Source organism: Oncorhynchus tshawytscha, linkage group LG14 (assembly GCF_018296145.1).
Source record: "Oncorhynchus tshawytscha isolate Ot180627B linkage group LG14, Otsh_v2.0, whole genome shotgun sequence".
NCBI lineage: Eukaryota > Metazoa > Chordata > Actinopteri > Salmoniformes > Salmonidae > Oncorhynchus > Oncorhynchus tshawytscha.
This window is the reverse complement of record NC_056442.1, coordinates 11,422,832-11,436,347: the sequence shown is the minus strand read 5'-3', so window position 1 is coordinate 11,436,347 and position 13,516 is coordinate 11,422,832. Positions and strand designations below refer to the sequence as shown.

Sequence of the window (13,516 nt, the reverse complement as noted above, 5' to 3'; positions counted from 1 at the left end):
TAGGTGCCTTTTGGCAAATTCCAAGCGGGCTGTAATGTGCCTTGTACTGAGAAGTGGCTTCCGTCTAATGTGTGCGCTGGGAGTCGGGAAGCAGGTTCAGGGAGTGAATAATTAAATTAATAAACAAAACATAATACAGAACAAGAAACACGAACAACGCACAGACATGAATCTGTAACAGAAACAATAACCCCTGGGGAAGGATCCAAAGGGAGTGACATATATAGGGAAGGTAATCAGGCAGGTGATGGAGTCCAATAATGCAGAAATGTTTTGGTACCCTTCCCCAGATCTATGCCTCGACACAATCCTGTCTCTGAGCTTTACGGACAATTCCTTCGACCTCATGGCTTGATTTTTGCTCTGACATTCACTGTCAACCGTGGGACCTTATATAGACAGGTGTGTGCCTTTCCAAATCATGTACAATCAATTTAATTTACCACAGATGGACTCCAATCAAGTTGTAGCAACGTCTGAAGTATGATCAATGGAAACCGGAGCTCAATTTCGAGTTTCATAGCAAAGGGTCTGAATACTTATGTAAATGTATTTTTTTATTATAAATGTTCAACCATTTCTAAAAACCTGTTTTCACCTTGTCATTATGGGGTATTGTGTGTAGATTGGGGGGGACTATTTAATCCATCTTCGAATAAGGCTGTAATGTAACAAAATGTGGAAAAACTCAATACTTTCCGAATGCACTGTATGCTAATAAAATTACATAAATAAAATCCATATTGTGAAGCCGAACATGATTCACATCAATGCTATTAAACACCAGATGCTGATTGTGAAGTTGTACTATCAGCTAAGGCGCCACAGTTCGATTCAACTAGATTGCCAAGAACATGGACCAATGAGCTTCCACGACTCAGAATGGCTGTCTTCAGCGGTGTCAAATGATTGAACTGGACAGACGACAGGCAGCCAATGAAACCCTTGGATCCTGCCCTAAGCACTTCCTCATCCAAACCAGCAGGTCCTGCTGATGTACCTGTGACTTTACCTAAAGTCAGAGATCGTAGTGTGTTCATCTTCATGTCAGAAGAAAGGTTGTATTTTTGGTCGATGTCTTTGTCAATCTGGTTTAAGAAAAAAGCAAACATTTCCAAATACAGTTCAACATGCCATCAAGGTGGGCTGACTGTCTATGCTGTAAACATAATGCTTTGCTATGTTGAAATAGATTCCGATTGTCACGCCCTGGCCATAGAGAGGCTTTTATTCTCTATTTTGGTTAGGCCAGGGTGTGACTTGGGTGGGCATTCTATGTTCGTTTTCTATGTTTTTCTTGTTTGGCCGGGTGTGGTTCCCAATCAGAGGCAGCTGTCTATCGTTCTCTGATTGGTTCTCATACTTAGGTAGCCTTTCCCACCTGAGTTTTGTGGGTAGTTTTCTGTTTAGTGTTTGTATCGCCTTTCAGAACTGTTTCGGTTATTTTGTATTTAGTGTTCAGTTCTATGTAATACATATGAACATGTACCACGCTGCATCTTGGTCCTCACCTTCTTCCTCTGAATGCCGTTACACCGATAGAGATCACCGACCTGGACATAAAGGTCTTTGCCTTCCCGGTGTACATGGACACGGTGGAGCTGCCCATCGGCTAGGCTGGAGACTTTGGGCGGAAATATCTCTGCTCTCTTCTCTCTGTTCAGACGGTACCAGATCTGCAGACTCCCTACAAAAGTTAAGAAAGTCTGAAAAAGCTTCTAATCGTACAATGTTGTTAAGAGATGAAGATGGAGAGAATCATGGATGGAGATAGCAAAAAGATAGCTACCGTTGTTAGCCAGGTACTGTTGATGGGAAGTGCTGACACAGAGTAACATGGCAGGGGTGTGAGTCGTCAGATAGCTGAAGGCAACGTTTTCTCTGGACTCGTCGTTGTGGCTGAGGACTGGCTATGGATTGGCTGACGGCTAGACGACTGGTTATGGATTGGCTGACGGGTAGACGACTGGCTATGGATTGGCTGACTGCTAGATGACTGGCTAACTCTGTCTCTGTTGTGCATGACTGGGAAAGGCATCTGGAAGGTAAGGGTCACCGAGGAGCCACTCTTAAAGGATATTGACACTTCTGTTACAGGGATACAAACACGGATGTTATTAGTGTAGAATGCTCCTTATTCAGTAGTGCCATATTGTGCTGTTGATCTCAGATACGGATTTCGACAGCATTTGCAAGAACCGGCTTATCTGAATGTTGAATGGGTCAGAACAAAAGGGATGCTTGAAAGAGTAAAACTCAAAGAAACATGGCTAGATCATCAATGGATCAAACAGAAGTCACACATTCTCTGAGGTACCAAGTGCCCCTTCCCCTAAAGCACGACCCTGTCCAGAAACCTCGTTCAAAATGCTGTGAATAGGTGATATCTGAAGTGCTAAAACCTGCTTTGATGCCAGTGGATTAATACAGGATTCATCCATAATGGGTGGCGTCGTCTCAGCAGGAATCCTGTTGTGTGTCAGCCAGGCCAGCATGAACACAGCTTTTGAATGGAAATCAGTTTTAGAATAAAACTAACGTAACAAAATGTGGGGAAAAAGTCAAGGGGTCTGAATACCTTCCAAATGCACTGTCGGCTTTTTTGTTGTTGTATAGAGTCAATTTGAAAGATATACAATTACAGTAGAAATATACATTCTATAGTACACTCACTTTACTGAAGTGGAAACAATAATTTGGCGATAATGTGTAAAAACATAAAGCACTTAACTATAGTTTAGTTTTCCCACATGCGTTACAGCCTGAATATAAAATTGATTCAATTGAGAATTTGTGTCACTGGCTTACACGCAATACTCCATAATGTCAAAGTGGAATTATGTTTTTAGAAATGTGTACAAATGAAAAGCTGAAGTGTCTTGAGTCAATAAGCATTCAACCACTTTGTTTTGGCACGCCTAAATAAGCTCCGGAGTAAATCTGTGCATAACAAGTCGCATAATAACTTGCATGGACTCAATCTGTGTGCAATAATAGTGTTAAACATTAATTTTGAATGACTACCTCATGTCTGTACCCCACACATACAATTATCTGTAAGGTCCTTCAGTCTAGTAGTGAATATCAAACACAGATTCAATCACAAAGACCAGGGAGGTTTACCAATACCTCGCAAAGAAGGGCAACCTATTGGTAGATGGGTTAAAAAAACAATGACATTGAATATCCCTTTGAGCATGGTGCAGTTATTAATTACACTTTGGATAGCGTATCAATACACCCAGTCACTACAAAGATACAGATGTCCTTCCTAACTTAGTTGCCGGAGAGGAAGGAAACCGCTTAGGGATTTCATCATGAGGCCAATGGTGATTTTAAAACAGAGTTTAATGGCTGTCATAGGAGAACTGAGGATGGATCAACAACATTGTAGTTACTCCACTATACTAATCTAAACGACAGTCAAAAGAAGGAAGCCCATACAGAATAAAAAATATTCTAAAACATGCATAAAATATGGCAAATAAATTGAATTAACTTTATGGCCTGAATACAAAGTGTTATGTTTGGGGCAAATCCAACACAACACATCACTGAGTACCACTCTTCATATTTTTTAGCATGATGGTGATTGCATCGTGTTATTTTGGACCGTGGGTTATGTCAGTGTTAGCTCCATGGCTACTGAGTAAATAAGGGTAGCTCACAATATTTTAACCATAAGATAAAGTTCCTTGTGTTGTTACCCCAATTTTTGTAAATCTTCAAAGGAAAATTCAATTTTCCAAACAGTTTGCTTCAATGGCTTATTAGTTTTGAAGATTATTCAAATACAATTGAAAGCAAGTTGATACAATGGGTACATGGATGATGTATAGTGTTATTGGGTCAAGGTAATTCAGAAAATCATGGCTGAATTTCACTTAAAGTGTTTTACCATATTACTCTTCGGTGCCTCTTGTGGCGACGCCCATGGCCTCAACAACCGTGCCCATGACCACTATCGCTATCACTTTTCCATACCACTACCATGACCGTCATGGTCTCTACGACCAGGGCTACCGTGTTTAACGCCACGATCTCCATGGCAACCGTGGTGATCACCATGGAAACCATGGTGGCCATCACCTGTGCCACCAGGGCTGTGTCTGCCACCAGGGCTGTGTCTGCCACCAGGGCTGTGTCTGCCTCCATGGTCATCTCTGCGGTCTGGAGGGGTAGCAACCCTCTGGAGGACCATGGTCTCGTCCCCCCCAGAGTGGTGGTCCTTATCCCCAGGAGGACAGCCCCCCCGGTCCCCCTGGGCCACCATGAGGCTGTTTCTGCTGATCTAAGTCATACCCTGAGGGGTGACGACCCCCTAGATGAGACAAGCAGTCAAAAAGAAAATGATCATTAAAACACGGCTAGGTAAAATATGTTCATAAAATGTTATATGTCGAGCAGACAAAACATTGAGGGTATTTTACCTGAGCTGCTGTCAAACATTTCCGGCGATTAAATATGTTACTTTGATAAGAAAATTGCAACAAAGGATTACGTTTTTTTAATCACTGTTTTATCATATTAATATAAGGCTATAAAACAGATTGACCTGCCCAAAGTTCCTTGTTCAAAGTCTAAAGGTATTCCAATACATTACATGTAATCAAAAGAATAATGAATACTCATTTGAGATGTGCAAATACTGAATATGTGCCAGAAGGATAAAATAAATCATGCATATTTTTAACATAGAACCCAGATTAAATGAAGAGTGTACACGCCTGTAACTGGTATGTATAAGCAGCTCTCGATTTTGTCCGTTGTCTTGTGTGAAGGATGTTCTCTTACTTAAAGGAACTGGATAAACTACACCCTTTAATTCCCGTCATGTCGTCCTGCCTGTTGTACTACACAGGTGGAGCTGAGGTATGGGCGGGGTTCATGTCCCGAGACACACCTTGCATCACTTTGTCATTCAGAAGCAAATGATACTACTCTATCATCATAGCTTCACATGGAAGAGAGAAGAAGAAACATTGTGGTACTATTGTATTTAATGTGATTTAGAACACTTTGACTGTGATATCTTGGCTTGGTGTAGGCTGCTGCTATACAGTACATTACGCAAGTGTTTCTTGAATTCCTAACAAAGCAAAGGAGTACGATTGAGGAGTAGTTGATCAAGCATTTATTTGAGTGAACCCAGTTTATTTTGTAAAGTGTTATGAGAATTGATGTTTTTGAAAGCCTGGTTTGAGGCTTAGGCAGGCAGTGGGTGGTGCTTTAGTAATGTGGTAACTTCTTCAATTTTTTCTCTCTGCAGCATCCAGGACTGCATTAGCACTCTCCCTGGCCTCAGTAAGCAGAGCTGACGCTCTCTGTTGAGTCTGCAAAACACAAAACATGAGTGTATAAGTGTAACTATGAAATAACTGTATAACAATGTAATAATCCACTGGCTCTCACCAAAATCGAGCCTTTTGTTGTTTTGATTCATTTTCCAGTATTGATAGATTACCTACGTTGTAACCTAGGCTACATCATTTTGGAGCGAGAAAGACCTATAGGCTACATTGTAACTTACAGCCACTTTGAAGGACTCATCTGCGATATCCTTGAGGTTAATCGCAACGTTGTAGTAGGCTCCAAACACTGCTGTTTCCAGGGCTTTAGCTGCTACCTGCAACACCACAAATAATAACCATATAAGGAAGATGTTTTGTAGGCTGTCTACAGTACAATGCATGTCATAGCTCTGGGGCATCTGTCAGGAAAATGTTTTGCAACAAGACTAAATAGAGACACTTATGGGTGTCCTGGTGTTTTGAGATGCTGTTTTACTGTATGCCAGTAAGATGGTACAGTGCCCCTTTACTTTCAGTGCAGCAAACTCGCTCCAGAAGTTCAGTGAGGATCTCTGAATGATCCAATGTTGACCTAAATGACTAATGATGATAAATACAATCCACCTGTGTGTAATCAAGTCTCCGTATAAATGCACCTGCACTGTGATAGTCTCAGAGGTCCGTTAAAAGCGCAGAGAGCATCATGAAGAACAAGGAACACACCAGGCAGGTCCGAGATACTGTTGTGAAGAAGTTTAAAGCCGGATTTGGATACAAAAAGATTTCCCAAGCTTTAAACATCCCAAGGAGCACTGTGCAAGCGATAATATTGAAATGGAAGGAGTATCAGACCACTGCAAATCTACCAAGACCTGGCCGTCCCTCTAAACTTTCAGCTCATACAAGGAGAAGACTGATCAGAGATGCAGCCAAGAGGCCCATGATCACTCTGGATGAACTGCAGAGATCTACAGCTGAGGTGGGAGACTCTGTCCATAGGACAACAATCAGTCGTATATTGCACAAATCTGGCCTTTATGGAAGAGTGGCAAGAAGAAAGCCATTTCTTAAAGATATCCATAAAGTGTCATTTAAAGTCTGCCACAAGCCACCTGGGAGACACACCAAACATGTGGAAGAAGGTGCTCTGGTCAGAAGAAACCAAAATGGAACTTTTTGGCAACAATGCAAAATGTTATGTTTGGTGTAAAAGCAACACAGCTCATCACCCTGAACACCTCATCCCCACTGTCAAACATGGTGGTGGCAGCATCATGGTTTGATTGAGTCTGCAAAAGACCTGAGACTGGGACAGAGATTTGTCTTCCAACAAGACAATGATCCAAAAAACATAAAGCAAAATCTACAATGGAATGGTTCAAAAATAAACATATCCAGGTGTTAGAATGGCCAAGTCAAAGTCCAGACCTGAATCCAATCGAGAATCTGTGGAAAGAACTGAAAACTGCTGTTCACAAATGCTCTCCATCCAACCTCACTGAGCTCGAGCTGTTTTGCAAGGAGGAATGGGAAAAAATGTCAGTCTCTCGATGTGCAAAACTGATAGAGACATACCCCAAGCGACTTACAGCTGTAATCGCAGCAAAAGGTGGCGCTACAAAGTATTAACTTAAGGGGGCTGAATAATTTTGCACGCAGTTTTTGATTTGTTAAAAAAGTTTGAAATATCCAATAAATGTCGTTCCACTTCATGATTGTGTCCCACTTGTTGTTGATTCTTCACAAAAAAATACAGTTTTATATCTTTATGTTTGAAGCCTGAAATGTGGCAAAAGGTCGCAAAGTTCAAGGGGGCCGAATACTTTTGCAAGGCACTGTATGTGTAGATAAGCAGTTGGCAGGAATCAGAATGTTCCACAGTTATATCATTAAAGCATGTCGGTGTCTGCCCTCAAGCAAATAAACAACTGCACAGAAGCCACTCAGGTGTGCTTGCAAAGCTGCAATGCAAAGTCCATAGACAAGACAGGGACTCTGTTCACGGTTTCAGTCACGATACCTGGAGGTCAGACTTGCAGGCCACGTTTCCGTAGAGCACCATTTCCTTTAGACAAGGCCACAGCAGGTTGACTCGTTCAGCCAGAGACAGTGGGACCGCCACGGCTTGCTTCAGACCCTCCTGCATGGCATCTTCCCTCCTGGGGCAGGAACAGGGATAGGGGTAATGGTAAGGCAGGATTAGGTAGGGATAGGGGAAGAGGCAGGTCAAAAGCAAGACCAGGGTTGGGGTAGAAGCAGGATTATGGGTGGGGATAAGGTATAGGAAAGAGGAAGAGTAGAGAAATTAGATAGATTTGGAGCATGACAAGACGACACCATGACTACAAGACTACACCTTACATACTATTAGATAAGGTGAGCTGACAGTAAATGAACTACAGTTGACCAGTCTTCTTTGGGAAAGCCTGCTTTACATGTTTACAGGGATAGGCCAGGTTGCTTGCCAGGTAAAATGAGGTGAGGGTGGGATACAGGAGAATGTACAGTAATGAGTTTCCATAGATGTCAATCTGAAGTAAAAATGGTTTGAAACAGTTCCAACATGCTGTGCTGTTTAAAGGTGTGTGTGTGTGTGCTTAATTACACATCTACTTTAATGACATGCTTCTCTGACATCTTGGATGTGACAGAACTGCCACATGTTGGTAGCATGGCAATCACCTTTTGACTTCATCTGATGTGTTTCTTGGCATCTTCAATGCAGCCTGAAAACGAGAAAGTTCAACCTTATAAAACAGGAGTAAAAGATGACATTCCACTACATTTTCATAGCAAAGCCACAAGACAGCAAACATCAAGATCTTACTTTGGGTCTAACCTTCAAAGTAAGCATTTACAAGGAACAAAAACATAGTTTTTATCACTCGCTCTTCACCTGAACTTTTATCATCTGAAATATTCATCATATTTTGTACGACTCTCTGCTTCACTAAAAGGCAGGGCAGGGTCGCGTCAGGTAGGGTCGCATCGAGCGGCAGGTAGCCCAGCGGTTAGCTCATTGGAGCAGTATCCGAAAGGTCGCTGGTTCGAATGCCCGAGCAGACAAGGTGAAAAATCTGTCTGTGCCCTTGAGCAAGGTCACTTAAACCTAATTTGTTCCAGGGGCTCCGTACTACTATGGCTGACCCTGTAAAATAACACCTATCCGGTGTACGTGACAAAACTTCTTTTTTTTCAAGGCATAGGTTTAGCTAAGTTTTTTTTTTCTCAGCTTGGAATCCAATCTGAATATGCTCTGAAACAGAATAAAGTGAAACAATAGTGAAAAATATTCAGTTAGGATTTCAGTCTCTTTTTCCTGTATAGTTCCTGCTTTCACTAGCCCGGTTAACCCAGACTGAAGGTTTCCATGATATGTTTTCCTCTCACCATGTAGCGACTGAATGCCTTGGAGTCTGCGTCCACCATGACCAGCAGTTCATTCATGGCCTGATGAAAGGGAGGGATGAGTCTCCGCATGATGCTGTCCAGGCTGTCAAACTGCCTCTTCCCATAGGTCATCTGACCCACCATGGCTCCCAGAGCAGCCCCCTGAAACACGCACACACACACACACACACACACACACCTTTGACTCCTTGTATTGTACATACTTTATATTGGTTTATTCCTATGTGCTGGGCAAGGTCATAAGGGGAATATAGTCATCTACATGATATTAAAGTTGTTTGTACCATTGCAGCGACGGCAGCAGAGACTGACCCTCCTCCTGGAGCAGCGGTTCTGGCCCCCACGCTGCGTACAAACTGCTGCAGAGACAGAGACACCAGACGCTTGTCCTCCTCAGTCCTCTCCACCATGTACCTAGTCACAACCATAGAAATAGATTTGAATGACTAGAATGGGGAAAAAGTCCCTTAGACCATGGAAATAGTGCACTCATTGGTACTCACTCTATGATTCTCTCTTTGGGGTCGAAAGGCCCAAGTGAATCGAGCCCAAGTTTACTGATGACCAGACGGACTTTGTGCTCCTCCTCCACAATGAAGAGCCTGTCTCTCTGGATGTAGAAGTCGGCACAGTCCAGCACGGCTCTCAGAGGCATGATGCCTACAATCTGAGAGCCCACCACTGGCAGGTTCAGGTCCTGGGGGGAAGAAGGAAGGAAGGAGAGGTGTCAAACTGGCTGAACGTTTTGACATTATTAGTTGTCCTTATGTCACTGGTTCAAACCACCAGATCAGTGAGAGGGTTTTGTACAATAATGCTGTACTGTTTTCAGCTGTGGTTGTTGTTGTGTTGTTGTACCTTGGCAGCGCTGCAGATCTCTTCGTAAACAGTGTGGACGGGCGTCAGCTCAAAGTCCAGGATGTTGGTGGACACCTGGGCTATGTTCGCCTCTTCCAGGTACCAGCCCATTCCCTGCACCTTCTTCAGCAGACCCGGCTACAATACAAATCAATCATGTTGCTCTCTTTGGAAGCAGAGAAGGCATATGACTCAAAAATAGGCCTTTATTAGTTCAGCATCAGTTATAAAGATGAGGAAAACAATGATGTCTCAGAAACATTTGTGGAATCTCTTCCCGAAGCCAAAGTAGCTGTGTGTCGTTCATCTCTGACATTGGGCGATCAAGATGTACAGTAGCGAGCCTACCCTACCTGGTCTTTGCTTCTGCCCTGTTCCCGGATATCTAGTGCAATCCGATGGGCTTGTTCCTTGGTGCTGAGTAGGTTTATGTTGTAGGCAACCAGGAATTTGCGAGCGCCTGCTACTGTAGCTCCCCAGGAGGGCACGAAGGTGGCAGGGCCATAGTCAGGAGCCCACTCTGTCCTCTTCAACTGAGGACAATAGACACATTGGTATAATTTAGTTCTTTGTTTTTTTTACATTGGATTTGTCTATTTCTTCTGCATCAGCCGATGCCAACAATTAGCCTGGGAGTTGAACTAGAGCAGTGTTAGTGAGACAAGGGCGGATCCAGAAAATGGTTCTTCTCACAAAAAAAAACGTCTAAAGTAAAGTACCGCTTTTCATTTTTAGCTTGTTTTTCACAGATCTATGCTCTTTTACAACGAGGGAAATGTTGCCCATAGGGTACGAACACAATGAAGTTAGGTCAAACTCACTTTCTCAGACAAGGCCTCATACTCCCCTGCCCGGACAGAGGGAAGAGATCTCCTGTTCTCCTTCCTCGCTGCTTCTCCATAAAGATACACTGTGGAGAAACGACAATGTGTCTTATTCACCTTTATGTGGCTTTCTGAGCACAATACCATTATTTTATCAGATAAGTTGACTGAGAACACATTCTCATTTACAGCAGCGACCTGGGGAATAGTTACGGGAGAGGAGGGGGATGAATGAGCCAATTGTAAGCCAGGGATGATTACCATATGAGAAAGAATACACAGAGTCAAGGTGCACTGCAATGAAACTGACCCTATGGCTTTGTCCACAGCAAAGTAAATGGCCAATATGTTAACTATAGGTCAATAGGTCAGAGAGGAAAACCTACCAGGTACATGCAGCACATCTGTTAAGTGCTGGGCAAATATGTTGGCACAGTTGACACAGTCCTCCATAGTGACATTCTGGACAGGGATGAAGGGACACACGTCCATGGCGCCCATCCGTGGATGCTCCCCTACAACAAACGTACATATTATTCCAATAAACACACTAAAAAACGTATGAACAGTACTTAGCCACCCTTTATTTTTAACTTAAAAGTGAGGTGGGTCAGCAGGTAGCCTAGTGGTTAGAGCGTTGGACTTGTAACCGCAAGGTTGCAAGATCGAATCCCTGAGCTGAAAAGGTAAAAATATGTCTTTCTGCCCCTGAGCAAGGCAGGTAACCCACTGTTCCTAGGATGTCATTGAAAATAAGAATGTGTTCTTAATTGACTTGCTTATTTAAATAAAGGTCAAATAAAAGCTGGAGAGGAGTCGTGTGGGATCTTTGAACATAACTGTTTGACTAAATCATGTGAGAGTCTCTCTTTTTATCTCTCTCTCTCTCTCTCTCTCTCTCTCTCTAGATATATATATATATATATCTCCTACCTGAGTGTTTGGTCATATCAATGAGTGGGAAGGCAGTGCGTGCAGCGTTCAGTGCACCCTCCACCACAGCCTGTGGTGAGCCTACAAAGGTGTAGACTGTACGGTTGGTGGAGGATCCAGGGTCCACGTCAAGCAGACTGCATCCCTCCGTGCTGGAGATGGCCTCTGCTATGGCATCAATCACCTGGAATGGGAGCAAGTCACATTGACTCTTTTAACTTGTTTCCGTCCACATACAGTTATTCAGAAAACATTTTGTTGGTATCTCGAGATCATATTCAGGATTGAGATTAGACTGTAAAAGTGTTTGTTTGCTTAGGTATTCACAGTCTCCTTGAGCCTCCCTTGATTCCAGACACACTGATCTCGTAAAATATAGAAAAATGTCAAATAAAAAATGTCATTGGTAATCAAGATCGATGTTTCCGACAGAAAGTCTTCTTACGTGACCAATATAAAGCTATCATGTGTGTTGTGTTAATCACACCACAGACTATTACTAACAGCTTCCTTCTGCTGTGCCAACAGGTAACCCACTTTCTGTATCTCCCAAGCCCACTCACCTTTTTGTTCCGGCCCTCTGAGAAGTTGGGCACACACTCCACCAGCTTAGCCATGATGCGTAATAGTCACAGAGTTGGGTCGTCCGAGACAAGGACTCGGACCAATTTAAGGCAGAAGTTTATTCCCCCTTTCTCTCTGCTCCACGAGCACACACCAACCCATCCAGTCGGTCTCTTCATCCCCCAAAACGGGACATTTAAGCAGTCTGTCCCTCTGTAACACTGGTTGAATCATTAACTTGCTCCACTGTCCTCTTATCCAGGTCAGCTGGCATTGATTCCCAGGCTGCTCTAGTCTAATATTTACCAGGACCTGGCGCGGATGGTGCCAGCCTCACATGAAACATTCGCAGACACTAATCCCTGATTCCCCGTAGGTTAGACTTAAATACTGGAGCACCGGATGCAAATGGCGAAGGAATGAATCTAGTATGATCAAAGGAGGTATCCAGGCTGACAGACAGATAGCTGGTGAACTCTCCACTCTAGCTGTTACCTCTGCTTTCTCACCACAGCCATAGTAAACACTTGGCTAAGTCCTATTGGATGATATCTCAGGATCAGAGATGAGAATGAGAATTCCAATAATTATGAGTGAAATGTGAAGTAGTGCACAGATCTAGACCCACTGCTGCATTATCATATAGCATTCATTGTGTATTCATGTCTTGTGTTTATGGTACGCAGAGTTTCTGAACATTTTGGTACCAGTAACACCGTTTCCTAAGTAGTACACATAATATGCACTATCACCAATAGGATTTCTTAAATCTGAATCAAAGAGCTTCATGTTGGTTATTATTAGCTATGGCAGTAGTGGCTCTGTTATAGCCTCTGTGACATTTGTCCCAAAGGGTTGAACAGTCTATAATGGTCAAACATCCTCAGCAATCAGCATTGAGCTAGGTGATCAAAGCATTACTCAACTAAGTAGCAATCAAGCAGGCCGATTCTTATGATGTTTTTATTTTTTTATTTTATTTAACCTTTATTTAACTAGGCAAGTCAGTTAAGAACAAATTCTTATTTACAATGACGGCCTGCCAATTGACAGATCCACATTGACATATCGACCAGTTTATATTTATACAAAGATGTAGCCGACTTCTTTGGTCTTGATACACTGAAGATGCAACCACTGAGGCTGTAGGCTGTGCTATCTAGCCCAGTGTTTCTGAAAATTTTTCTGACCAAGGGACTGTGTTCTAGCCAATTGTTGAAGGATTAACTAACATCAATTAATGAACACCCATCTATGGTTGCATCACATCACCCCCCCAAAACAAAACAAACACAGTCGGCTGGGCTGGTTAATGAGTAATGCTACAGAGGAGATCTGGATGGACTGAGATGCATTTATAGAACTGGGCACTAACAGACAAATCTTTTAGCGCTTATTGGTGCAGTGGAATAATCCTCCTGCTACCTGGTCCTATTGACATACATTGGTACTATACATGGCATTAACTTCAATGCCTATGAATAAAAACAGATAATCGTTTAAATAAAATGAAAAAGTTTCACTCTTTGCTCAACCCAATCTTTAGTTGTTCTGTGTGTGGGATGCAGATCATCAGAAAAGGGTGTTCATGTTATGTACACACATCACAAATGTGAGTATAATAAAATTGAATAT

At 42.7% G+C, this 13,516-nt stretch overlaps 1 protein-coding gene across 1 annotated transcript; it reads right to left on the bottom strand.

Annotated features, from left to right (window-relative positions):
* Positions 1-5,119: 5,119 nt before the first annotated feature.
* LOC112266550 (formimidoyltransferase-cyclodeaminase-like) lies at positions 5,120-12,104 on the bottom strand. The gene is made up of 13 exons (XM_024444118.2): positions 11,881-12,104; positions 11,318-11,501; positions 10,771-10,899; positions 10,382-10,470; positions 9,914-10,093; positions 9,561-9,698; positions 9,206-9,399; positions 8,987-9,116; positions 8,682-8,843; positions 7,974-8,017; positions 7,312-7,450; positions 5,531-5,626; positions 5,120-5,333 (listed from the first exon to the last, which is right to left on the bottom strand). Exons 1-13 carry the CDS (start codon positions 11,932-11,934, stop codon positions 5,250-5,252), a joined length of 1,623 nt encoding a protein of 540 aa, XP_024299886.1. The 5' UTR covers positions 11,935-12,104; the 3' UTR covers positions 5,120-5,249.
* Between the last annotated feature and the right edge of the window lie 1,412 nt (positions 12,105-13,516).